The sequence below is a fragment of the Passer montanus genome, unplaced genomic scaffold, assembly GCF_014805655.1.
Source record: "Passer montanus isolate IOZ18808 unplaced genomic scaffold, ASM1480565v1 scaffold14, whole genome shotgun sequence".
In the NCBI taxonomy this organism is placed as follows: Eukaryota; Metazoa; Chordata; class Aves; order Passeriformes; family Passeridae; genus Passer; species Passer montanus.
The window spans coordinates 9,114,216-9,141,113 of NW_024360941.1; the positions used below are offsets into that span (position 1 = coordinate 9,114,216).

Genomic DNA, 26,898 nt, shown 5'->3' on the forward strand with positions numbered 1-26,898 from the left:
TTTCTTGGTCACACAGTTAATTTTACAAGTTTTAAGAAGCAAAAGAATGCATTTCAGAATTTTTAAAAAAGCATGTGCTCAATTTCTAAATGCAAAGCACCCTAAACAATTTGAATCATAAAGTAAAAGTATTGATTTTACCTTCAGGAAAAAAAACAAACCACACCAAACCAAAACAAAACAGAAAAACTGACCTGTTCTGTACTTTTCTATTCTATATTTCATTTAAAAATAATGAAATTCAACTGAAGAAACTGCTGTAATCAGATACTAATCTATTTATAAAAATAAATCTGTATACACATGAAGCACATATAGCCTCTTTTAATGTTGTCATGACTATATACTGTGCATCTAGATCAAGTCAAGACCATAAACAATTCAAAGCTGCATTCTGTCTAAATGGGTCACTTATAATGAGAAAGCATGACATTTACATGTAGGAAGCAGATTGATCAGGGAGCAGAAAAACAGAATATGGCATCAGTGGAGAAAATTATTCTTTTACAGGCAATTTATGCTAAATTATTTGGCAACTTTCTAGATCATCCTCAAAAATGGAAGTGAATTCAAAAAATGTAAAATGAAAGTAATAAAAATTTAACATAGCAAATATTCACTAGGATTACCCTTTGTGCTCACAGTAAAGAAAAATAAAAAAAGCCTTGGTTCCTTTCAGTACTGTTATGTCGATTGTACAGAATAACACTTAAGTGAAAAGACTGAAAACAGTGTCTCCCAAAGATCCACACATTAATTAATTGTCCACATTCACTTTAAATTGGACTTTTAAGTGCTAACATATCCTATAACATTCAGTTGTTTTCAGTCAGAAGCCATGGAACAGAAATGCTTTGAACATGCTGTGTACATCTTGCTAAAGCAATTTCAGCTGCAGCCTGCAAAATTAATTTCTGCAAATCTATGCCATGCAAATATTGGAATGATAGCAAGTCTGCTGCAACACATTACAAAACCAAAGTGGCAAAAAGGCAGAGGGAAATTTCAATACTGCCTAATGCATACAAAATATACCCCAGGTCTTTGTTCAGTCTGGATTCTCATTCAAGGTGTAAATGCTGGTTACATTGTTAGATATCCAACTGCAACCAGCTCCAAATATTGTGTGTGTAGCTCTCTCATAGTTCACACTAGACTCCCTTGACCCAGCTAGACAAGCGTGAAAACGTGAAATAAATGAACATTAACAAAGACTAGTCTGGAAAACAGGCTGCATTAAAAGCTTGCAACAGTGTTTGTATAGATGCAAAATTTGCTACCAAATTCTTTTTATACTAGATATCAGCTGCCAGTCACTGTTTTAATGCTATGTGCTACTGCAGAGAGAAAAATGAAGTAAATCGTATGAAAAGAATATGTCTTTCCCCATCTGCCACATACAGATATTCCCCAACCTTACAGCACGCTGCTAAGGCAATAAACAACAGCAAAATAATAATCTCCATGCAAAGAAAAAGCAATATTAACACAATACCTTTCTGTGTTTGTCCCTCTTCCATATTCTCTTCCATGGCTACCTTTCTTCACTAGAAACAGCTACAGAGAATTAATCAAAAGCTTCAGTCAGATGTAGGAAAAAGTGTGGATTTTTTTTTCCCTGGGAAGCTCCAACAGCAGAGGCTTAGGCAAGTCCTCAGAGCTTAGCTAAGGCTCCCTCACTCTCCTTGTTTGCTTGGAGACAGGCTGTCAAGTGTAATTTCATTCAAATTACTCTTCCGTGAAGATTATCAATTTTTCTTCTCAAAGCTGCCCATTGTGTACCACTGTAAGCAGGTATTCAAATGAACAGCCTGTGAATTTTGGGGGGAAATTTGGTCTGAGCCCTTATAGCAATGACACCGATTCATAAGCCTCACTTTGCATATAAAATGGAGTAAAGAAATTGAGGTTTGTATTGAAATCTGTGTTTAAATTGGAAACAGGCTGTACTGAAAACAGATGGAGGAGTGTCCTCCTAAGGGGAAGCAGACCACCAACCCATAATTCCCCCTATTTGCTACTGAAGTGGGAAAGCCCAAATGCCTGTGGGTTCTTTATGCTGTATTACTTGTCTTTCTCTCTCTCTCTCTCTCTCTCTCTCTCTCCCTCTCCCCCCGCCTCTCCCCCTCCTCCTGTATCAGCACATTTAAGAATAATATGACTCTTCATTTCTCTTCTCATATATCTGTATCATCAGGAACCAACAACATATATACACTATTGCCCTTACAGCATTCTAAAAAATGTCTTTATAGCAATATAATTTTGTGTGTATGTATATGTGTTTACACACATAAGCACAATTCAACACATTAATCACTGCAAATTTCATGCACTGTACACATCCTCATTGTCACAGTAAACAGGAATTTATAGGCAGATCAGAGGTTTAAAACAGTTCTTGCATCAATTATTTTTCTGATTCCTCATATCTCAAATTAGCTTTCTTCAAAGCTCTTTTAAAATAACTGGATCTTGAAATGGTGAAGCACCACATGTGGGTATGTACATGAGGAAGCACATATAGACACATAGACTGCTAGAAGTTTGCTCTGGAAAAACATAGGTTAAATACACTGTGAGGGCACCTACTAATTTGGGGAGCTCTGCAGTCTGATTTGGAATGCAAATTGGACGCTGCAGTCTAGCAATAAATTAGCATTTTTGTACCTTTGTCTACAGAGTAATATCTCATGATTTTAAGGCTTCCGTTATGTCACCAAAAGTACAAACTGAACACAATCCCAATTTTTATTTGCAGGTTTAACTTCTCATCCTTCCGGGGGAAGTGACTAAAACAAAAATAAAAACTACTATGGCTGAAATTTCCTATTAACATATGATAAATAGCTCATCCATTTACTTTATCCTATCTAAATACATTGGCTTAGTTCTGCCTTCTGAGCCACAAAAAAACCCAAAAAAAAACCAAACAAACAAAAAAAAAGTTGTTTACTTTGCCTTGTTGGGTTTTGTTTGGGGTTTTGTTTAGTGGGGGAGGGGGGCTTTTGAGGGGGGTTATTGTTGGGGTTTTTGTCATTTTTTACCATGTTTGCATATAAATCTGTTCAAATCTGGTTCACATCAAAATAATTATCATGCATGAAGTTAAATGTATACATATAATTAAATAACTGAATCATTATTTATAAGTCAAAACATTTCCTACCTTTTTTTTTCTTTTTAATTCATGTTTCTAGGGCTCAATTTTCTGGAATAACTGAAAAAAATTTATCAGCTGTTTTAGTTCTCAGATCTAATTGATCATTTAAAAATCAACACATTTAAAAGCTTTATACATATAGAAGTGCTGTAAACACCATAGGATCTAAGCAGCTTCCATCTTTTTAGGAATTATTATTTGAGACAGTTTTTTTGGGAGAGGCATATTTCCTTTAAAACAGATCTTCTGTGAAAGTCTCCTCTGCTATTCTTCCTCTTGAAAATCATGTATTAGATAAGCATTTACAAATCTTTATATTTCAAAGATAGTCTGACAAATATTTTCCCTAGGCTGGAAAATTGCTTCTAAATTGCATTTCTCAATAGCACCAAATATTTGAGATGACCAACATCCTCAACAGGGATGTTTGCAACAATGGAATATGTAGGTCACTGATGAAACCAAATTACCTTTTTCCTTGAAACAAACATACAATCTTTTTTCAAATATAACAGGAAACAAAAAGAAAAAAGGTTGGAAAGAGATAACTGGGAGAAGATACAATAAAGGTGGCACAATCTTGAGTGACATAAAAATGTCAGGAAGACACAGCTTGCTCAATAAAGGGACAGAACTGCAAAGGAAGTAGGCCCAGAAGTAAACAAAGGCATATCACACAACATGTATTTAAGTTGTGAAAACTTGTTGTAGCAGGCTGTTGTAGAGGGGGGAAAGAACCCAACAAAATAACAAGGAGAATCTTAATTACAAGGATTCATAGATATGAAATCACTGAGCTGAAATTTACTGGGGAGTAGAGGAATATTTTATGAAAAAGTTTTAGCTGTTTCTTATACTACTTCCAAGGCAGAATGTTTTTGGCACAAATATATGAGATGTTAAGCTGAATGAATCCTTGATGTACTTCCCAATATCGTCATTTTCACATCAGGTTCACATACACCTTAATTTTAATGACAGGATTTTTAACTTCCTGAAAAGCCTACTACACTCACCTGCCAACGGTTAAGATGAAATCACTGTAATCAATAAAACAAAATGTAGCATTGACAAAAAATGGCTTCAAGTTTTACCCCCACCCTATAATAATCTATTTTTCAATGTAAGTATTATTGTTATGAAGATGCTGACAGCTCGTCCTGTTAAACAGCAACTCCTCCAAACTATGTAAGTGCCAAAGCTCCTTCTTCAGAGAACTCTGCTTAGTTCCAGGTGCTGTTAACTGGTCATCGACACAGCTTGTGTGACAGTGAGCAACAGAGAATGTGAAAGAGATTTCATGTAAGCTTCTTTCATATTTAACTGCACTTTATTAACAAGGTTGAAACATAAGTCTGCCTCCTGAATGTTTCTTTAGAAGTGCTCCAAGGACCTTTCAAGATTAAATTATGAATAGATGTTAATCCTAAAGCCAAAGAAGAGAAAAGCTCTGCAAGTCTTACATAGAATAACAAACCAAAGCAGAAAATGCCAACTGTATGTGACTTTCTAAGCAGCAACCACAGAGGCTTTCTTTCTTCAGCATACTGGGAAACATATTTACCAGCAGTGAGAGATAAGCTACTTTAAAACTGTATGGAGAAACTACACAAGCTTCTGTTTCTGGAAACACTTCTAGCACAGAAAAGAGCTATGTTAGTGGGAACTACATTCGACTGCCTAAAATTCCCTTTTAATGTGAAATGAGATTATTGGTGCAAGTGATCATTGGACAACCATGCCAATTGTAAATGGCAAGGCAAGACAGAACATCCAACTGTATAATGAGACTAAATAAACAGTTAATCAAGAGAATAATTGGAAGCTGATGACATTAAGGGATCCCCTGGTGTCCATTATGATATTATGAAATGTAGCTGAGCACTTACAGCTTTAAACAGCATGACAAACACCTGACTTTTACTCCCAGTTTTGAATGGCCTTCAAATCAGTTTACCATTCCATCCTTCTGCCCCATCGATTTTCAACTACATAATAATGATAATGTTGTGGTGCAGTGATGTCTTGATCATGACAACATAATAAACTTGATTATGAATACATAATTTAAAAGCACAAAATTATTTATGGTGCTAATACTACTACCTCAATAACCAAGCAAGAAAAATCAAAAGCCAGTTCAGATTACTTCAGCTATTTTGCCTCTGACTACAGGAGGAAGTCGTGATGGATATGGGGAGTGAAGCAATACGTGTTCTTTGTGCTTCGAGGGAATTCACTTTGGACAAATGCCAGTCAGGTCCCACAGACGGACTGCCCTTCATGAGTTGAAGCAGTGCACAGTTCACTCCTGGAAAGCATGCTCCAGTTTCATTACATGAAAAAACATAAGGCATATATAAAAACATTTATGAAAACATAAATTGCAAAAACAATTTATGTTCTTAGAGAATATTCTATGATGCAAAAAATACAGTAGGTGAGGAAAAGTGGGACATACATTTTAAATGTTCACACCTAATTTCACCTAAACACTAATGTAGGTGCACAGGTTGCAATTATTTTATGTAAATTATGCAGCAGATTACAGAAATCTAGAAAACACACAGAAAAATTAAAACTAGTGCTCCAATTTTCTATTTAAAGTGCTCCACAATTTATTCTTTATACTCAAAATAGAAGTGTTACTATAAAATAATGACTTATCAAATTTCATCTTTGGAATATCCAACAGAGGGGTGTTGAAGAAAGCATTGGGAAGCTTTAAGACTTCCAAAATGTCTCTAAATGTCTGCTCTGGGATGTGTATTTCATATCTACAACTTCATCAGATACTTACAGAATAATAAAACAAGAGCACATGGCCCTGAGTTTAACTCATAGCAGACACTTACACAAGTGTCCAGGGAAAGGAGAATGACATGAAAATTATGAGAATTAGTGGGGAAATGGAATGTTAAGAGCGGAAGGAAGTAGAAGGCAAAATGTAAGGTTAGCAGAATATTGTTGCTTACCCCATTGATGGGATTTGTATAGTTCCACTAATTCCTAATAATTATTTTTTTCTGAGGAAATTACATTCTTTTAGAAGAACAAACTACCGGTTTAAAACTTGCAGCTATCAAGAGATAGCAGGATAGTCATATAGCCTAAAGAAATTTCAGTACAGGGCTCCACCTGGTAGAAATAAGTCTCTTACTATTTTTTGTGCTCATGTCTGGATGTTACATTTGACAGAATAAGAAAAATAATGGACATCCTTTCCTTGATGACCTTAATTTATTCGCATTTCTTTCTGCATTCTTCTATATTCTAACTCCTCTGGAAACAGAAATTTTAGTGAAGCAGAGAGGGAGAAGACAACCTCCTTGCATACAGCTTCATTATGTTTCATACTAATAAACACTAACATCATTATTGTATTCAAAACTTTAACCACTTTGTGAAAGTCTCGTCTGGTTAAAAAATGTCCTTCACTGAGAAAATCACTCACCACTGCATATGATTTCCAGACTTAAAACACAGGAGATAAGAAGAAACCTGCTCATATCAGTATTCAAATATATATTTCATATACGCTATATCGATCAAGAGGAGAAAGATAATAAAAAATGATTAACAGTATCTCTGATTCAGAGTACCAATCTTAATATACTTCCAGACTATTATCTGGAGCTATTGTAAGTATCATTTGTAATTTAAAACCTTCAGTCTGACTGGATATGTTTCATGGTTTTTACTGGTTTTACTGTTGAAAACAAGTAAAATTTTCCAGAGTAAAATTAGTTAACTGTCAATGTAATTCCTCTAAACTTCTGAAGAACTTCAATAATTTTGATACCTAAGACTGAGAAAATGATGTCTTTTATATCTTGGGATCAAAATTAGTTGTCCATATTCCCAAGGGAATATGCTACTCATTTGTGAAGGTTTAACTCTGAAAAGATGCTCCTGGTTGACATATTGATGAAGAACAATGAACTGAACATGAATGCCAGTATAATTGAGGGAGATGCCCAATAATGCATTTCTACATACAGATGTTATGGCTGCATTCTCCACATGGATACTCAAGACCTCAGCAGTAAGCCTATAAGTATATTTAACGCCCAACAACAAATAGCTGTTCACATCCCCTTTCAAAACTGGACACCCTGACATAAGCACAGTGTGGCAATCTTCCAACAGAGCCTTTTTCACCCCAGAGAGTGCTATAGGAAGTGCATCATATACTAATAAATATTCATGCAGATATATATTAGATCAAGAGATTATCAAAACAACATTTCACAGGGTAGCATATTCATTGCATAGAGTTCTAGCAGATGCTACTTTTACCAGAGGACTTAGACTGCACTATTTTCAGAGGTCTTCTCCAATACAAATCACTGTGATTGTATTCTAAGATTTACTGCTCGTATAACAATCACTGAAATATTCCATATAGGTTTTGGTGCCATCAATGTAAAGTTGCTGCTGTAAACTGGAAGTACTTCAAAACTGGCCACAGACACATCTTCAATTTAAAAATGTAAAATGTTGGTATGGTAAAGTTAAGAGTGAAGGTAAGGGGCACCTACATTACACCAGAGTACCTGCAAGAAAACAGATCTAATGGGAAGTTGTTAAAGTTAAGTCCATGTGGTGTGAATTTGAAACTAGACATTGGAGAAGAGAAATTATATTCAAATTATTTCTTCCAAACACTAGATAAATTAGCCAAGATTGGATCCTTGGACACACACACACACAAATCTAAATTTCAATCTGTATTTTCTTAGTTTAATTATTTTTTAATCTATTTATATAAACTTTATTTTATATATTTTTTAAATATAAACTTCAATTTAATTAGGTCATAGGAATTCTCTGATTAATACTTGCATTATGCAGGAGTTTGGACTAAATGACCACATTAGACCCTTCTGGGTTTTAATCAATTATTTAAAGCTGTAATCATGTTTGCTGAGAGATTTCATACCTTAATGTGGTCTGGGATTCCCTTGACTTTTGTGGTCTTTGTACAGCAAAGTGCTTATTCAAATATCATCACAATTTTGGGGTCTGATGAATGGAAGAATTATTTACAGCCAAACCCTATTTTCTCTGAAAAAATGTGATTAAAAATATTATCCATCTGATATGCAACAGCAGTATGTGTATTTCCCTGTGTGCCTTGATTTCATTGGAGGTTATTTGTCTGTTAAAGCTTTCAAGTTTCTCTTTGGCTCCATTGAGTTTCTGTCTTGTCTTCAAAGTTTGAGGAATGTCTGAAAGCACCTGCTGATGATTTCAAAAGGTGATACATGGTATAGTCCTTCGTTTTGACTAGGACTCCTAAGTTAGTAGCCAAGAAGGCAACTGGGCACAGAAAAATACACAACACACATATGATATACAATAACTGTAACAAGAAAAAATTAATATAACATAATGGAAATAAAGCAAGAGAGGGACTAAAGACAGAAATGCACAGACAAGAATGTTTTAAAACAGTTCTTGCTATCAGTCATATCCTGCTCCTACTTCATGGAAAGAAAGACCTTCACCATTCCTGTTGGGAAACACAAGCATCACATGGGATGACATGGGATGAATTCATGATCCCTCACTTGTTCACCACATGCAAGTGTAAGGGACTAAATTCAAGGCATCATTAAAACATAATTATGCTTAAATCTTACCTTAAGGTTCACTATTTTGTTACCCATGCCCTGCCTACAAGGTGCAGATGAAGGAGTTGATTTACGGTTCATGAGGGGCATGTCTATAATTCTTCCATTTATTCTGCTTTTCGCTCCAGATTCTACAGTTTCTCCACACAAATCACAACACAGAACAAATAGCCAAATTCCTGCACATGTACAGCACTCAAACCACAGAATAATAACCTATCCAACTGTCTACCTGCAATTCCCAGCTGGTTAATTTAAAGTTATCCCTCCATTATCCTAGTTTAGGCATTGGCTTTGTTCATTATTTGACACAAAACAATCTTTGCAGTTAAGACTTTTAGACAAGACGAGACATAGGATCAGAATATATTTTGTTGGAAAAGATCCAAAAGGATCATCAAGTCCATCTTCTGGCCCTGTACACGACAGCCCCAAGACACACACCATGTGTCTGAGAGTGTTGTTCAAATACCTCTTGAAGTCTGCCAGGTTTGTGCTGTGACCACTTCCCTGGGGAGACTTCCAGTGCCCAACCACCCTCTGGGTGAAGAACCTTTTCCTAATTCCAACCTAAAACTCCTGTGACACAACTTCGTACCATTTCCTCAGGTTCCATCACTGGTCATAAGGAAGTTGCAAACTCCAATGAGATCCCCCCTCAGTCTTCTGTTATCTAAGCTGAACAGAGCAAGTGACCTCAGCTGCTCCTCATAAGGCTTCCCCTCAAGGCTCTTCACTGTTTTTGTAGCTCTCCTTTGAATGCTCTCTAATAGCTTTATATGCCTCTTACATTGTGGTGCCCAAAACTGCCCCCAGCACTTGAGGAGAGACTGCCCCAGCTCGGAGCAGAGCAGGACAATCCCCTCCCTTGCCCAGCTGGCCATGCTGTGCCTGGTGACCCCCAGGACAGGGCTGCCCACCTGGTTGGTAGGGCACTGCTGACTCAGCTTCAACTTGTCATTGATGATGACCCTCAGATGTCTCTCCACAGCGCTGCTCCCCAGCCTCTCATTTCCCATTTTGTATGTACATCTACAGTTGACACTTCCAAGGTTCAGGATCTGGCTTTGCCTTCCTTAAAATCCCAATTTACTAGCATCTACACACTTAGCACTCTTTTGAGTCCTGAATGCAAGGCATTAACGAAGATGTCCCCAGTCTGATGTCACCTTATTCCCTGTAACCCTCTGTGCCTGACCCATGAGCCAGTTGCTTACCTGTTGCTTTGATGTCTTTATCCAGCTGTGTGCTGGGCATTTTGTCCAGAAGGATCCTGTGAGAGACACTATCTAAAGCTTTACTGAAATACAAAGTTATACCCACTGACATCCCTTCTTCAATTGGTGGGCTACCTTGTCATACAAGGATGTCATCAGGTTTGACAAGCAGGACTTTTCCCTCATGAACCTGTACTGGCTGTGATGATGACTGCAATGTTTTTCAGTAATGCTCAGAATGATCTCCATGGTTTTACCATGCACTGAAGCGAGACACAGGGATCAGTTACAGTAGATTATTTGCATAGATGCTAACTACATTTTTTTCTAACACTTGACAGTTCTCCAACTGCATCCATTTCATCCAACCTCTGAAAGGAATAGGAAAGTAGAAACAAGCCAGAAAAGGGAGATTAACAGTTGAGTGAAAGAAAAGATAAATAAACAAAAGGCTGCTGGGTGGGTCCTCCCATTGGCATAGAAAGCTTATGATTTATGGAGAATTCTCAAGCCGAAAAATCATAGATGTTTAATGATTATTATAATGAAAATTTTAGTTGCCTTATTTTTTAAGACTTCAGAGATCATAAATACACAATTTGTGAAATAATAGAAGTTATACTCTGCTTATAACAGTTTACCAGCAAGCTTTTTACTCCTTACCATACCCCCTATATGAGCAATGCATGCCTGTCTCTTATAGCTTCAATGCAGCAAATGTAAGCAATCTATTTTCTAGTTTCTAGAGAAACTGTCGTGCCAAAGAAAAACCAAAAAATTATTTTATTTAAAGAGAAAAATTGGAGACTTCTAACACTGTTCAAAGCTCTAGAGATGAAGTGCACCTATATATATATATATGCATGTATGTGTATATGTGTATGTGTATACACATATGTGGACATATGCATATAAACACACCCATACACATATGTACTCCTATGTAGTTCTATTCAGGTGCAAACTGTCCAACAAATGTGACCTTTATGCAATATACCTGTCCCTCAACAAAAGGCATGTAAATCATGTCCTGACCAAACATACACTGAGTGTTCCACTGCATCCCTCATCCCACCCTTTTATCATTCCTAGGAAATCAGAGAAAGATATTTAAAATCCATAACTGAAACTGAGTGTTCAATTACAGGCTAAAAAAGAACAGTTTATAAATACCTTCCGTGAGCACTGGTTTAATGATGCTAGTTCAGTGAACTCCCTGGATCCTGTAATCCCTTTTTTAATCTCTGTTTCTTACTTACTGCCTTTGAAAGACTCCAAGGAGCATTCAATATTCTTATTACAGAGCAACATTACAACAGGACAAGTTGGAGGAAATAAAGATTAGCAAAACATTTTTTCTTTTTTTTTTTTTGAAGTGACACATTTTGGGTGGTATTCAAGCCAAGATTCCATTACAAATTCTAATTGCAATCTCTTAATACAACATAATTAGAGGATCTTCCTAATCTGGAAAACTAAATCACATAAATGGATTACAGATCAGTTTTCAGATGACCAAAAGGAAAAAAAAAATGTTCCCACAAAGAGTAAAAGCTGTCAGATGGTTAAAACATGGCAAACCAAACCACATTTCCTGAATTATCAATTTACTCTAACAGAAGTAAACTGATTACTGGTTTAGATCTGTATTAAATATCAGATTTCTCTAAGATTTTAATAAGTGCAAAGAAGGCTTTCTTTTCACTTATTAAAACATACACCCCACGCTGTAGAAATGTTAGCAAATAAAAGTATCACAAAATATTTTTTCCACTAATCCTTGTATAAATATAATAATTGTAAAGTCAGCATTTACTCTGGTAATGGATTCTCAGGATGTTTACTAGTCTGTCTCTCAGACTATGGTCCAAATAATGGAAGAATCTGGGTTGAATAAAATCAGCACTTTTTTAATGTTATTATGCTCATGACAGTTATTCTACTATTATTTTGCCATTAAGAATTCAAGTGTGCATCACAGTAAAATGAACACTCTTCTCTGAACTGTGTAATGCCTTATAACCATGAAGATTGTTTGTATTTCTAAATCCATCTGCTAACAATGTAGATTATAAGAATGCATATCTACTCCAAAAACTATGTTCTTATCACTTAAAAAAATATTTGGTATACTTAGCACATAAAACCTAAAAGAAGTAATCTCAGATGTTCAGGTGTGAATTAACCACATGCATAATTTTTTGAAGGATATGTTTAATAAAGTACCAGCTTGCTCTGTGCCTCTTTAAATTATCTTCCACTAACAAGATTTTTTCTCCTTTTTTTAAACATTTTGTTGATGCCTGTAATAACAATAAGCAACAAAAAAATCATACCTTTGTTTCATTTATTTTTAAAGAGAAAGAGAAATTTACACATATAAAAATGTAAATATAGTTTTGCCCCAAGTGAAGACTCTGATGAACTGAGTACATCAATGCAGAAGGAAAACAATCAGTGTGACACTGAGGCACTAGATTTCAAAATATACAGCAACACACAGAAAAGCTATGGCAAAACAGAGAAAAAGAACAGAGCATATCAATCATTGTTTTACTAAAGTTCATATGGGGAACCCTATAAATAAGGAATGTTGTTAAAAAATAAATGACCAGGACAGGTAAAAAATTAAGTACTTAGAGAAGGCGTAAAAACCCTGAAAGTGACGATACTGGAGGAGCAGCATGCAACTGAAGAATTGAGAAAGAGTGGAAGTTAGCTTAGACACAGATGGGTTTTGCAGATTTTCCCCCACGTTTTTCATGCTGTAAGCAGACTATAGTAACTTATAATAGTTTGCAAGATCTACCTTAGCAACTCAGCTGCAGCTGTTACTCACTTCATACTTATTTCATTATAATATGAACTTTGGATGGAAGGATGAAATATCATATCAGAGCACAAACAATGGTAGGTGCAAAAGGAAGGTTCTCCCATGGTAGAAGACACTATGCAAAAGAGGTCATACTTGCCTCTCAAGTATCATCTTGTTTAACCTTTCCCACCTTTTCTTGGAAGCAAGGAACCTGTATCTTCAGAGCAGAAGCTCAAATTATTCACAACCTGAATCATGCTCTCTCTCTCTGTCTCTGAACCAGCACAAAAAATGTTTGTATGCTTATTTTTACAGATATCACTTGCTTACAGTGCTTCAGCTCATTTGAATATATACTTACAGAAAAACTGCTATGGGGGAACGCCTGAATCATGCTCTCTCTCTGCCTCTGAACCAGCACAAAAATGTTTGTGTGCTTATTTTAGAGATATCACTTGCTTACAGTGGTTCAGCTCATTTGAATATATACTTACAGAAAAACTGCTATGGGGGAACCATTCTGAAGTCATAACGAGGAATTAGTGATCCTGAGGTATATGCTGAGCCAGCTAAGCCTCCCCAGCTAGTACCCATATGTCATCCCCAGTGGCCTCTGAATGACCCCATGCTCTGTCCTGCCATGGTAGCTTGCAGGTGTTACAGGAGGATGTACAGATGTTACAGGAGGATGTACAGATGGTCCTGTCTGATGTTCTGACACGTATTACGTGTCCTTCATGGACATTTCACACTCATTAGATCACAAATTATTGGTTTTATTGTGATGAAACAGACCATTTTTAACTGATAAATTTAATGGTGAGGAAGAAAAACATAAAAGCATGGCAGGTGGTGAGATATATTGAACCTCACCATGGAGGGAATTTCTGTGCAATGTGTCATGGACATCTTGAAGAAGTCTGTCTGATGCTGATAGGCCTCAGTGGTTCCTGGCATCAGAATTGACATAGGATTAACTCATTAAAGTCACTTTCTAATTGTTCTGTAAATATCATTAACCACATTTATGCTTGAATCATTTTTCTTATCATCAAGACACAGAAAAAACAAGTATAAAACCGCAAAAAACATGACACTATATTTAAGCACAAAGGAAAAAATCTCCTGTTCGGATAATGACAGAAAACAGACACAGTAAAAACTGGATTGCTTTTATGGCCTCCATCAGTAAATTTTCAACTCACATCTGCATAAAATGGAAAGTGTTAAAAATATCTAGCATTTTTAACTTTACCATTGCATGCTTCATTGCAATGATTCCTTCTTTTTTTCTGCCAGATTCAAACTCTGTTCCTATAAGGTGAAGTACACACCCAGTATCTTCTTATCTTCCAATATTTGTTTCTTTCACAGCCTTTTAGCCTTCAAACTCGAGTGGACATAAAAGGGAAGTAAAAGGATGATAAAGGAAGTATAACTTTTCTTTTATGAAGTATGACACTGCCAGTACAAAGCTAAACTTATAAAAGGAATGTTATAAAAAGCAAAAGCAGAACAAATAAACCTACAAAAAACAAAAATCCTCATTTCCATGACAACAGAAACACATCATTAAGGGCCACTAAACTTCAGAAGAACATTTTTCTCTAACAAACAGCACATTAACTGTATTTTTTTCTTAAGCAGAGAAGTTCTTCCTCTGAAGTCTTCCCTTAACAAACTGATAAGGGAACACAAGACAAATAGTTACTCTTGATATGTAAGAAGGAAAACCTCACTAAGTGGTACCTACAGGAATGAAACAGAGCTATTGTGTGCAATAATTAATATATTTTCACTCAAAAGTCCAAAAATTAGTTATAAAACTACGACAAAGCTACAAAATTCTCTCACACATATTTTATTTGGCTTTAAGAAGTTCATTTACAAAACAAGTCCATATAACTTTACTCTTCAGAGACTGTTGTACATTTTTATTTATATATATATATATATATATATATATGTGTATGTGTGTGTGTGTGTGTGTGTGTATGTATATATTTATAAAATTTCTTCCTATTTGTTGATTATATGTAAGCAGCCCCAAAATTTTCATGGCAGCTCCCCAATATTTTATACATTTATTCAAGTACACACTTATGCTATAAAGATGGAAACAGAATCAGTCTCTCCTAACAAGCAAAATATACCAGTCTTCTTATGTCACTATAACTGTATCCAAACTGTCCCTTTACAGAGATCCCTGTTCTGAGCAAAATTATCATTTTAGCTTTACCTATTTAAACACGTGGTCTCTTATGTAACACTGTTTAGAAAAATACAATAAATAAATAAACTCAACTTCTTCCTAATGTTATATCCATCTTGTTATTCTCCCCAGCTTTTCCCAGCTTAAAAAAAATCAAGAATTTCAGCTATATGTCAGGTTCATTAGCTGGATAACATTACCTGGACCAAAGTTGTCTGCTATATCTTTCCAATACCACAATTTCAGGACCAAATCCAACTTCATCATTCACAGAACCTCTTTAAACCTTACCAATGTCATCCACAAAAAAAAATTATTTCACAACTTTCTAATTTCTTGCTCTTTCATTTTCAATCATATCAACTGGTATTTTCCAAATTCATGTCTATCACTGCCTTGAGAGGTGAATATTTTAAATCACTTCCCCCTTTCTTGATTTTTGTCCTCATTTCAAATATAAAATTCACCTCTTCAGCCACTCTAAAATACGAATAAATGATCATAAAATGCAGAGACTTTAAAAAAATTCTGGCAAGACACACTCCTAAACTTGAAAATTATATACTCTAGGTCAGAGTTGTTATCATGCTCCATTTGAATAGATGATCAACAATGACTTTGACTTGACACATGACAATTTTCAGAAACAAAGCAACTTATTGCTACATCATTAGAATATATTGCTATGTTATATTAAAAAATCTCTGCTCAAGCCTTAACAAAGCATCAGTCATTAGATGAATATTGTTCAACTGACTAAGTTTTCTATCTAATTAGAAAAAAACCCATACCTCATCTTTCCAAATGGCCCCTGAACAGGGACTATAGGCAATGCCGCAGCAGAATAAAGGCTGAAATAACTTCCTAAATAAATTATAATATAAGAGATTCAGACAGACCTAAAGAAAATAATGTTTGAAACTGATCATTAAGCCAAAATTATTTTGGAACATAATAAAAAGACATGTTCAAATACACATATCATTCCATAAAGACAACCAGAAAATACCAGGGTTGCTGAGGAACTGGATCCTCAACCTGAAAACCTGAGCATCCAATAGCAAATCAATTACTGTATGAAAATAATTTCTACAGCTGATCCAACAGAGATATACATAAGTCTATTATAATTGTTTCAATGTCTGGATAAACATTGCAAATTCCTATTTATACTTTTTAAAAATTATTTCATAATTTTTAAATTTCAAAACCATCTTTTTATTTTATTTTATATTTATGTTTTTTACTTTTTTTACACATATATAACAAACCTAGTTGTAAACCAAGACTAAAGAAACTACAGACCTCCTTCTTTGTTATCTCTTATTTAAAGTGTTTGTGTGATTGAGTTATGGGAGTTTCTTCAGGGCATTTTTTTTTCCTTCACATTTGTATGGACAGTCCAATATCTGCTTCTTTTTTTTCTCTCAAAAAACACAGTCCCAATTTTGTTGACTGACTAGCACAGCGCCTGCAGCTGTCTTTACTGAAAAATTGTCAGAACAAGCTATCTGGTGACTCTGAAAACCTCTTTGTAGTGCAGTATTTTGTGAAACGCTCATAGCAATACAATTTTAGCAGCAAACTTCCTTGCTAGCTTTCCAGCTTGCCCTGGTTCTTGGGCAAAACAGGCCTCTCCCTCCACGCTCAATGTCCAGAGTTCTGTTGTTTCTAAGCAACTGCTCATTTTCAATAATGTCCTGTTGGGCGCAATGACATCCCATTCTGGAAGCTTCTGTCCTGTTTAGGCACCGTCATGAACTGTGATGGATGCATTCCCTCCATTTTTGTGCTCACCACTTAGTACCTGTAAGCTGTATTTTTGTGAGTGTGCCTGAGCTGCTGAGGAAAGGCTATTTGTCTTGCTTGGCTGCTGCTAATGAGAACAAATGCAAATTTTTGGGGAGCAAAAAAATTGTTTTGATGTGCAACTCCTCATCTTCATGTGGAAAAAGCTTACAGAATGCAGCAAGGAAAGCAAAACAAGAAAAAGAAAAAGGCAGGTCATGGGGAGGAACACACCACACACCATGAGCCACACAAGCTTTTCCCAAAGAACCTATCAAGGTCTGCATTGATTACTTCTACCAAGAATGCTGGTGAAAGGTGTTGGACTAAAAACTGAAGAGGAAGAAAGGATTAATCACCTCAACATTTTGCAGAAAAGAGATCTGAATTTCTATTTCACAAACAACAATATTTCAGTTTTGTCCCAGAAAATTATATATCTATAAGTTCATAAAGTGTCCAACTTTAAGTGGTACCCTGGTAGAATCCTGTCAAATGAACAAAACGGGATGTGCCAATCTCCCACATTCAAGTAAAGCCTGAATTCACACACATTTTTCTCTGTAAGTGGAGGAGGGAATGGGGCTATTGGGAAAAAATACCAAAATCAAAACAAAAGCAAACAAAACCCCAAACAAAACAAACAACAAACAAAAACCAAAACAAAACCAAATAAAAAACCCACAAAAACCATAGCATAAATATTTTCAAGACAAATATTTCTGTTTGATTTTTTTTATTAAGCATCAAATAAAAAAATTTAAAAAAAAATTAAAAACAAAATTTAAAAAAAAAACCAAAAAAACCAAAAAAACCCTAAAAAAACCTCATTTTCTATAAAACTTATTTTGATTCTTAAATTATAATGATTTATCATATTGGGATCAATTTTCTACTAACAGCATAATACTACATCTTTTTTTCTAACTGTTGCAAAAAAAAAAAAAAAAAAAAGCAATAGCAAATGCCACAACTTCATGAATTCCAAAAGGGTCAAGACCAAGATATTTGTTTAACTAAGACAGGACAGTAACTTGATGTCATCCCACAATTTTTTCTTTAAAATTACATCAAAAGAAATAGAAATCTATATTAAAAACCACATAGGTTTAACCTGACACCAAAAACAAATAAAAAAAAAATAGAGTTTTGGTTCCATCAGCACATTATTCCCCAATTTGGTCACTTTCTGAAGGAACTGCCAGGGTGGATGACTACCTCCCACAGTCCTGTCATTGCCCTGCTAACTAATTCTTTCCAGTGATATATTCCACTATAATTGTCATATTCTCCATTATACTTCCACCATGAAGGAAAAGTTGTTACTAGAAGTGGTGTAACAGCTTGCAAATACACTGAGAGAGAACTGCTGAACCTTTGGCAATTGTTACCTTAAGAAACACAACCCTGAAGACGTATGTTGGGGAGCATTGCTGTGAGAAATGAATAAACATCCTTTCACTCCTTCTCCCTGACATCAAGCAGAAATGAGAAAGGGAAGTCGACAGAGGTCACACACAAAAGTGAAGAGCTCTGCAGAAACATCTTTGGATTCTAATCTGGACTGACAGCTATCCTGTTCGTTACTAGTGTTATGTATAATGGACACATAACTCCTGCTACAAAGTCAGAATAACCCTCTGTTTGAATGTTTTAAAGACAAATTTAGTAGGCCTCATTCCAGCCTCCTGAATCAAAGTACACAAGAAACAACAATCTATTTGGGCAAGTAGTGGTTCAAGACAACGTGACAAAAAAATGCAGCAAAAATTCCACACAGTAAATTGAATTATTTATGCAATTCTAAGAGAATTACCACATATATTACATGTATGACCTTAGGGGAATTATTAATATTAATATTAAGGTATACATTTATACTGTTGAGACATTGTAATATGTGGATCACCAAGAAAAGTAAGGCAACCTTTCACCAAATGGAAAACCATTTACATATACATTTCATTGGTTTGGATATATAATTTACCTGTAACTGATCTAATCACACTTTTACTTTCACAATGTCAATTAGATGTGTATTTATCTGTTTCTAAAGCTAATTTTTTCATGCCTTTTCAGTTATAAAATTGCCCAGATATTAATTCTTTTATCCATATCCTTCCCCAGTTAAGCATACATGTCAGACCTCAAGGTTAATTTCTGCAACTGAAATTTAGACATCATTTAATATCTGGTATATTTCTTTTCTCTATTAGCTCTTGGAGAAGAACACTGCCAGTAATCCAGCAAGAGGTAAGATTTCTAAAACAGCATCTAGGTAATGCTGCAGAGCCCTTAAAATGGATAGGGATTTTCTTGGGTCTCAGATCAAGATAGGTCTCCAGGCCCTTTCCCACTGGAGCTGGAGAAAGAAATGGCAAAAATGGTCCTCTTGGAGAAAGAAGAAAGGCATTGTTGCAGGAATAACATTTCTAGGGACTTCTAAACTCTCTTTTGGTGGTATCCTATGTTGGTGTACATTTTCTGCAAAGGAGAGAGAAATAATGGGTAATAGATGAAACAAGGGACAATTTACATTAGAGGAATATGGTTGAAACATTTATAATTCTCACTAAGTTTCTTTTCAATTGCTACTGAGTATTTGCAGAACATGCACCATAACGCAATCCTGTTCCTGCAAACAGTCTGCTGCTACTGCAGACCAAGCTATCAAAGGCAAAACACCAAAGGCTGGGCTTGGATGGCACAGAGACCCCAGCGATGCAGAGGCTCACACACTTTACAGCTTATGCCTTTTGAAGTACAATAGGTTTTGCTTTTTTGATTTCAAATTTTCAACCATACATGCAGAGCGGTTCCAATCCACATGGTAACCAAAGGTGAATTCTTGGCTCTGACAGAATCCTGAGGTAGGATTCCAACATACTAGTCATGTCAACTATTTTCAATTCATACCAGTTCTACAGCATGTATGCACAGTAGGCTAATAAAATGTTGACAAACCTCAACGTTCTAAGATTTGAAAAGCATCAGGTTTTCCTGTTGTGTGATCAATCCCACTGCCCATACCTGTGCACGGAGGCTGCATCATTGCAAGGTCAGAGAATCACCACAACAGCCTCCAGGAAGTTGTCCCAGCACAAGACTATCTGCATCATTAAAGCTCTGCCTGGTAAACACTGGCCTGAAAAACATTTTCAGCTTCCAGCAGTATGTTATATTGATGAGACTAAACCGTTTTCTAGCATCAGGTTTTTGTTTATCCTATCCTACTTCAGAATGTGACCATCTCAGAAATTTTCTTTTAGGCTAAAAGAAGCACTGCATTCTCTGGGTGTTTCATTATAACCGGTGATTTAATATTTTGTTCCAGATCTCTAAAAAAAAGCCTTAAATATTTTATAATCAATGCCCTCAGAGTATCACTTAAAATGCCCCCTATAGATGCCTATATATACCGTTTAAAATGAATTTGGGAACCATCAACCAGCTATTACTCTAGGCTGCATCATTCTAAAATTGCATCACATTTTTAAGGCCACTGATTTCCAACACCCCTTTTCTGCTTTTAAATACATCATTGCATATAATTTTGTCAGGCAAGATCTACTTTCCTTTAACCCCACTTGACTGCATTAAATATTTTCAGCTTCTGATTAACAAAGTCTCATAAGAAATATTTAATCTCTTGACTGAGTTCAGAATCATACTGTTAAGAATAGAAATACTTATTTCTTTTACCCCATTATTTTCCAATATTAGAATTCTTTTGCTAATTTTCAGGAGCTACTACTTCTGTTTTACAAGGGGCTTTTTTAAAACCTAATAAAGTTTGTTCTTAAAACTAAAAGGCTTTTGCGGACTGTTCTTATAGCTCTTCAGGATAAGACAGAAGTGACAAAAGGCACATAAATAGAATGCATGTTTTGACAGTTAGGAGGGTATCTATATATTGCTTCTTCCAAACATGGAGAATGAGACGGGAATCATAGAATGAATCCATAAAAGCTGAAATTTATTAATACAGTTTGAATAAAGCATATAATTTGAGGAGCCCACTCATCAATTAAAAGATAAAGTTTTGGTAGCATATGAAATAGACTGAAGGCAAAGTGTTGGACTTTCAGAGATATCTGACTACACAAAATATACCATAGTCTGTGACACTAACCCTGTTGCAAACCAATATTTACAAACTTTAAGGATCTACTCCAGCATTTGGAAGCTGCATGTTTCATGGCCAGTTCACTTAGTGAATTTCACAGAATCGCAGAATGGGTAATGCTTGAAGGGACCACAGTTGGTCATCTTGTCCAACCTCCCTTTTCCAGCAGGATCATCCTAGAGCACATGGCACAGGATTGTGTCCAGACAGTTCTGGAATATCTTCAATGAGGGAGACTTCACAACCTCCCTGGACAATCTGTTCTGGCGCTCAGTCACCCACACAGTAAAGAAGTTCTTCCTCGTGTTCAGATGGAACTTCTGTGCATCAGTTTCCATTGCCTCTTGTCCCATTGCTCGGCACCACCAAGCAGAGCCTGGCTCCATCATCTGACACCCTCCCTTCAGATACTGACAGACACTGATGAGGTCCCCTTCAGTTGTACCTTCTCAAGGCTGAACAGGCCCAGCTCCCTCAGCCTTTTCTCATAAGAGAGATGCTCCAGTTCCTTAATAATCTTTTTCACCCTTTACTGGACGTGCTCCAGGAGTTCCATGTCTCTTGTACTGAGAATCCCAGAACTGGACACAGCACTCCAGATTCAGCTTCACCAGGACTGCAATTACTCATCCTGACAACTTAAGTTCAGCATGTAGAAATCAGCCTTGAAGTATCAAGGTATATAAAACACATCTGTGTCTTCAAGTGTATGGTCAAGCCAGTTGTTTCTGGAGGAACCATTCAATTCATACCATTCACATTATTTTACTGAGTTGGAGACACAATGGGGAGAAAAATAGCTTTTTTTTGTGACCATTCTATTGAATTGATAATTCAATAAAAGCTGTTTGGATAAAAAAAAAATCATCACATGCACATCCAGTATTATCCACAGAAGCAAAAATTAATTAAATAATACAGTCATTAGAAATAAATTAATTTTTACAATTGATCTCATAAACCTGGGAGGCTTTGGATTTAAATTTCAAAAGTGCATATACACTATCTCATATTTCCCCAAATAAAATTACATACTAGACTAACAGAATATCCTCCTTTTGAAGAAGGTCCAACTTTGTATTATGCAGTTGATACATCCTCAAAGAGAGATTGGAAGTAATATAAACATGAAGAAAGTTAAAATTGCATCATTGCACACTGATGCCACATATTTAACTCCATAGTAGTACTGGGTGATGAGATCTGCTGATAATTCTGAGAATTTAGATATTATGAATAAAAACACTATGGAAGTTCCATGTCTTGAAGTGTTACAGTGTTATTTTATTCTAATAAATTAGCATGTTAGTGAAAGAGACCATGTGATGAATATGCTATACTCTGCTAAGTGAGCTCTTAATTAGGCTAACCATTTAGAAGACACAGGAAATAAAGGAATTAATTTAGCACTTTGTACATGATAAAAATTAAAAGTTAATGCTCTTCATGTACTGAATAAAAGTGGAGCCAGATGGCATAACCTATGAAAAAAGGAGACACAAAATTTTCATTTTCATTAAACCGTAATGTGAGCAGCATCTTGTCTACTAATTAGCAGAACCTGATGAACCCACTTTCAGTATATCTAACATATGTAACATATGCACTTCAGCATATGTAGACCTTTCTATAATAAATATTGATAAAGATACCATACTATTTATTTGATCTTTTTCCCTTGAAGTTCTTATACAGAATTTGAAGAAGTATACAATATTGAGTTCCTATTCAGCCAGGAATATTAATTACATGGAAAGTGGAAGTAAACCACAACATTTTTCCACTTAAGATGTGGCACTGCCTACAAATTCAGTGAAGTAGCACAGACCTGCAGCATCATGCACTGTTAAAAGAAAAATTCAGAGACACAGACCATGCCCCAAAGTACTTTTATTTCAATCATTAAAAAGAATCCTCTATCACAAAAAGGAGCAAAACAGCAATGCATTAATCATATCCCCTGAAACAGGCAAAAAAATAAAAATCTAAGCAGGGGTGTGGGGCATGAGTGCTACAGAATGATAAGAAAGAAAGACATATTAGAAATGTCTGAAGATTAGTAACAGAGGTTTGATATTCATAACTTTACTATGATAGCCACTTGGTGACCTCAGACCCAGAAGAGGTTGCCAGTATAACACAAAACTCAGTGCAATCCCAAAACTCAGTAATTTTTGTTACTTTATTTGCACCTTTGTTTTCAAGATAAATTACTGTACTTAATCACTTAATAATTACTACCTGTCCAAATCCTCACCTCTCACCTTCTACACCTTCTGTAAGCATGAAATAAATTATCTAGACTTAAACACTTGTTATGGTGTTAATTGGAGTTGTTTTATCTGAACCTACACTCATTTGCAATTTGGTGAGTTTGCATAACAGAAATAACACTGAAATTACAAGTTCTAAATCCATATCTCATTATAGCTCTAGTCTAAGTAAAACCGTGTGAGGAATTTCTCCTCATAAATTATGGCATGAATTATATGTCAACTAAATAGATATTTGCCATTCTATTGCCTCTCATAAGGATATGTCCATAATACTTGTCACATTGATGTACAATAATTCGCACTAACAAGTAGAAGCCAAGAAATTGGAATCCAAATCACATCCTTGTGGTGGAGATGGTTGGATCACATCTGCAGTAATGAAAAGTACCAGTTACAATTTCTTGGTGTGAATGTTGTGGCACACAAGCCCTTAGTCTATTACAAAAAATCTAGAGAATCAAACATTCGGACATTCTATCACTGTTCTACCCCTAGGACTTCTGTACGATAGCAAAACAATAACCATAAGCAAAGGTTACAAAAATATGAAATTTTGTATTAAATGTGTATGATTGGGTTTCAACATTACGATTTCTAAAAATAACAACCATTATGAAATCAGATGTTTTGAACACTCTCACTCAGCAAATGTACATTTTCCCATATTTCTCAAACCTCAAAAGACAATTTACTTACTCACAACATTAAGAAAAACAAATTACCAGACAAACCTAGATCCAGGAATGTAATTAGAGACACCAAACTTCAGACTGAATATAAATATTCATGTTCAAGGTAGAACCACAATGCAGGAGGCAGATTAATCAACATCATCTTTCTAATAAGGACTTCTGACACTCTTTCTACAGGATGCTGCAAATTCTAACCTAAAGAGACTATAAAGCAATGAATCAAGACAAATTATGACCTCAATATGAATTGTAGCTTTTTGCAGCTTGTATTTCCTTTTCCACTTCATGCCTTTGGTAAGTTTAAGTGTAAGAAAAATAGAAAAACCTTTTGCAAAAGTGAAATAAAGCTGGAATACAAAAAAAAAAGTCATTATGGTTCCAACCACAAATCTGAACCCTAAAGAGTCACATCTTTATTTAGTTATTATCATAGCAATTATCCCTTCTAATTCAGTGTGCTCTATTGTGTTATCTCCACCAGAGATGATTACATAATCACTGAATGAGTATATGTTAGCTGGTGTAGCATAAGATATTATGAACTGTTTTCAACTGGTTTGCAATGTCAGCTGTCTTTGTGTTAATTGCTATTTAAATTCATCTATTATTGAACAGGTTTTTAGAATATTATGTAGTAAACCTTGCTTTGGTGGATATATGAAAATAGCATTTTACCATTAAATTCCAGTGTAAGTCAGATGCTTCAATATAAACGTCTATCTGCTGATCTACTTCCATCACTTATATCAGTACTGGGAAAAACAATCAGCTCACATTCCAATTTCATTTATATCCATTACATCCCCTTACAGCCCCACATTCTGGAAGCCAAAGTAAGGAACTGACTTTAATCCACAGTAATGGTCTAACTGTGTTTTAAGATTAACATCATTAACAAATGCCATTTTCCAATCCACAAGCTGAGGTGCAAATAAAATTACATTATTTAAGATTAACTATTGGAAAACAGATTATCATTTTATTATTTATTAATTTTAATTCAAATGCATGTAACTGTTACATATATATATTATATATATAATATATATATAATATATTATATATATGTTTTTTTATATATATGCATACAAACACACATGTACCGGTGTCATCCAAACAGATGCACACATAAGCAATGTTCATTCTTTGAACAGAAATATTTATTATGATTTTAAATGTTTGTTATTGCATTTATTAAGCCTAGTGATATAATATAGAGCAAAGAGTACAGCACATTTTGGAATCAGAAACACAGCTTTCAAAAAGCACTAAATGACCTGAGTAAGAACAGAAGCATACCCTTTATGATCTTAATTTTCATTAAGACATTAGCTGCCAAAGAAAATAGCTGAATGACTCCAGAAGACAGAAATGTTTTCAAGATCTATTAATAACTAGATGAATGTTATTCATCTAGCTAATGTCACTCAACTAATTTTCATTCAAGCTGTCACCAAACTAATTGCAAAAAGTAACGGTATAAGACAAAGCTCATGGAATAATTATTCAGATGCATAGCTCTATGGCTAAGTAGCCAATCTTACACAATAGGGTGGGCCTTAAGTATGAAAATGCATATATTATCTATACATTTTCTGAAAACAAAATTAATTATAGTGCATTTCAGGACACTCCACAGAATAGCGCAGAGGAATTTTATTTGCATGAGAAATCTGTGATTTTTTTTCTATGTTAGTGTTGAAGTATGCTATGGTAGCATAAAACTTCCAGACAACACACAGTGACAGGTTTTGGGCATTGAGGATGCCTATGGCTAGGGACAGTGTTAGTAAGATGAGATATTTTATTTATTTAGATGTACAATATTTGCCTTTCTCTCGCATATACTGTGCAATTCATCTCTTTTGTATGGGCTATTCACTTAAAAGATGAACTTGACAATCCTTGTGGGTCCTTCCAACTCAGAATATTCTGTGAAATCTTTGGAATCTGTGGATTTAACTCCTGTGACATCCCCACAGACTATGTCTGAGTTTTAGGTCAGAGTGCAGGTACACATTGTCAGCTTCCAGATCCAAACCTGCAAAAAAGGTAAAGCTATTTTCAGGACTTTAGAGATCACGTAGTTTGCCCTTGTGCACTATGAGGTGCACAGAGCTGGGTGTTTATCACAGCACCTTTATGTCCTCAGAAGCACAGATCTACCAGGGAGCAGCTGCTCAGTTTTGTTCCAGTTGCAGTACTTACCTATGTCAACCCAGACTGGCACTATTCTCCTCCCCCACTAGTCTTCTGTCCAAACTGAATATGTAACAAAAGAAAGCACCTTTTACAGGGGAATTTCACATTTGAAGAAGTTAGATTTAGGAAAGATCCATGAAAAAGCACTGGAACACCGAAGAGGAATGCTTAGTGTTCCATATTACTTACCATGAATAAAAGAATATGAAAAGAACTGTCTTTCGGGGATCATCCTCTATGACTAAAAAGTTATTACCCATACTTACACTAAGAAAACTTAATGAAGTCCATGGAAGAAAGGAAAAAAAAAATAAAAAATTCAGTATTTACCAGGTCAGTGCAGACTGTCTTTGAAACTCATACGTTAATGGAATATTTAGAATGCAAATCTCATCCCCAGACAGAAGAAGACTGGACTGACTTTAGCACTGAACCACATGCAACAATTAATGTCTAATGCTTACTTCACAGTTTGGCTAAGTAACAGCTGCTTGAACTGCCTCTGTAAACAAAGTGGACTGAATTGACTGCAGACTAAATGGGCAGCTATGTGATAAGAAGTCAGCAGGAAAGAAAGACACAGTGTCTTTACAATCCAGATTTGTGGAAAAAGTGAATAAAATGGGGAGTGAGAAACATCTCAAAATAAGTCAAATCTCCTCCATAACAGCTTCAGGCAATCCCTTCTGTAAAGTCGTCTTCTGTAAAAAAGTGTTCAAAGAAAAAGGGTGAAAAGAATAATGAATCAGAGAAGCAAATGAGATGAGAAAC

At 35.4% G+C, this 26,898-nt stretch overlaps 1 protein-coding gene across 1 annotated transcript in view; it reads right to left on the minus strand.

Annotated features, from left to right (window-relative positions):
• The window catches only part of GPM6A (glycoprotein M6A), a 117,219-nt gene extending 115,155 nt beyond the window's left edge, over positions 1-2,064 (minus strand). The window contains exon 1 of the mRNA XM_039700260.1: positions 1,496-2,064. Coding sequence (XP_039556194.1) covers positions 1,496-1,532 — 37 coding nt within the window. The 5' untranslated portion in view covers positions 1,533-2,064. The remainder of the gene's footprint in view (positions 1-1,495) is intronic.
• Positions 2,065-26,898: the final 24,834 nt, after the last annotated feature.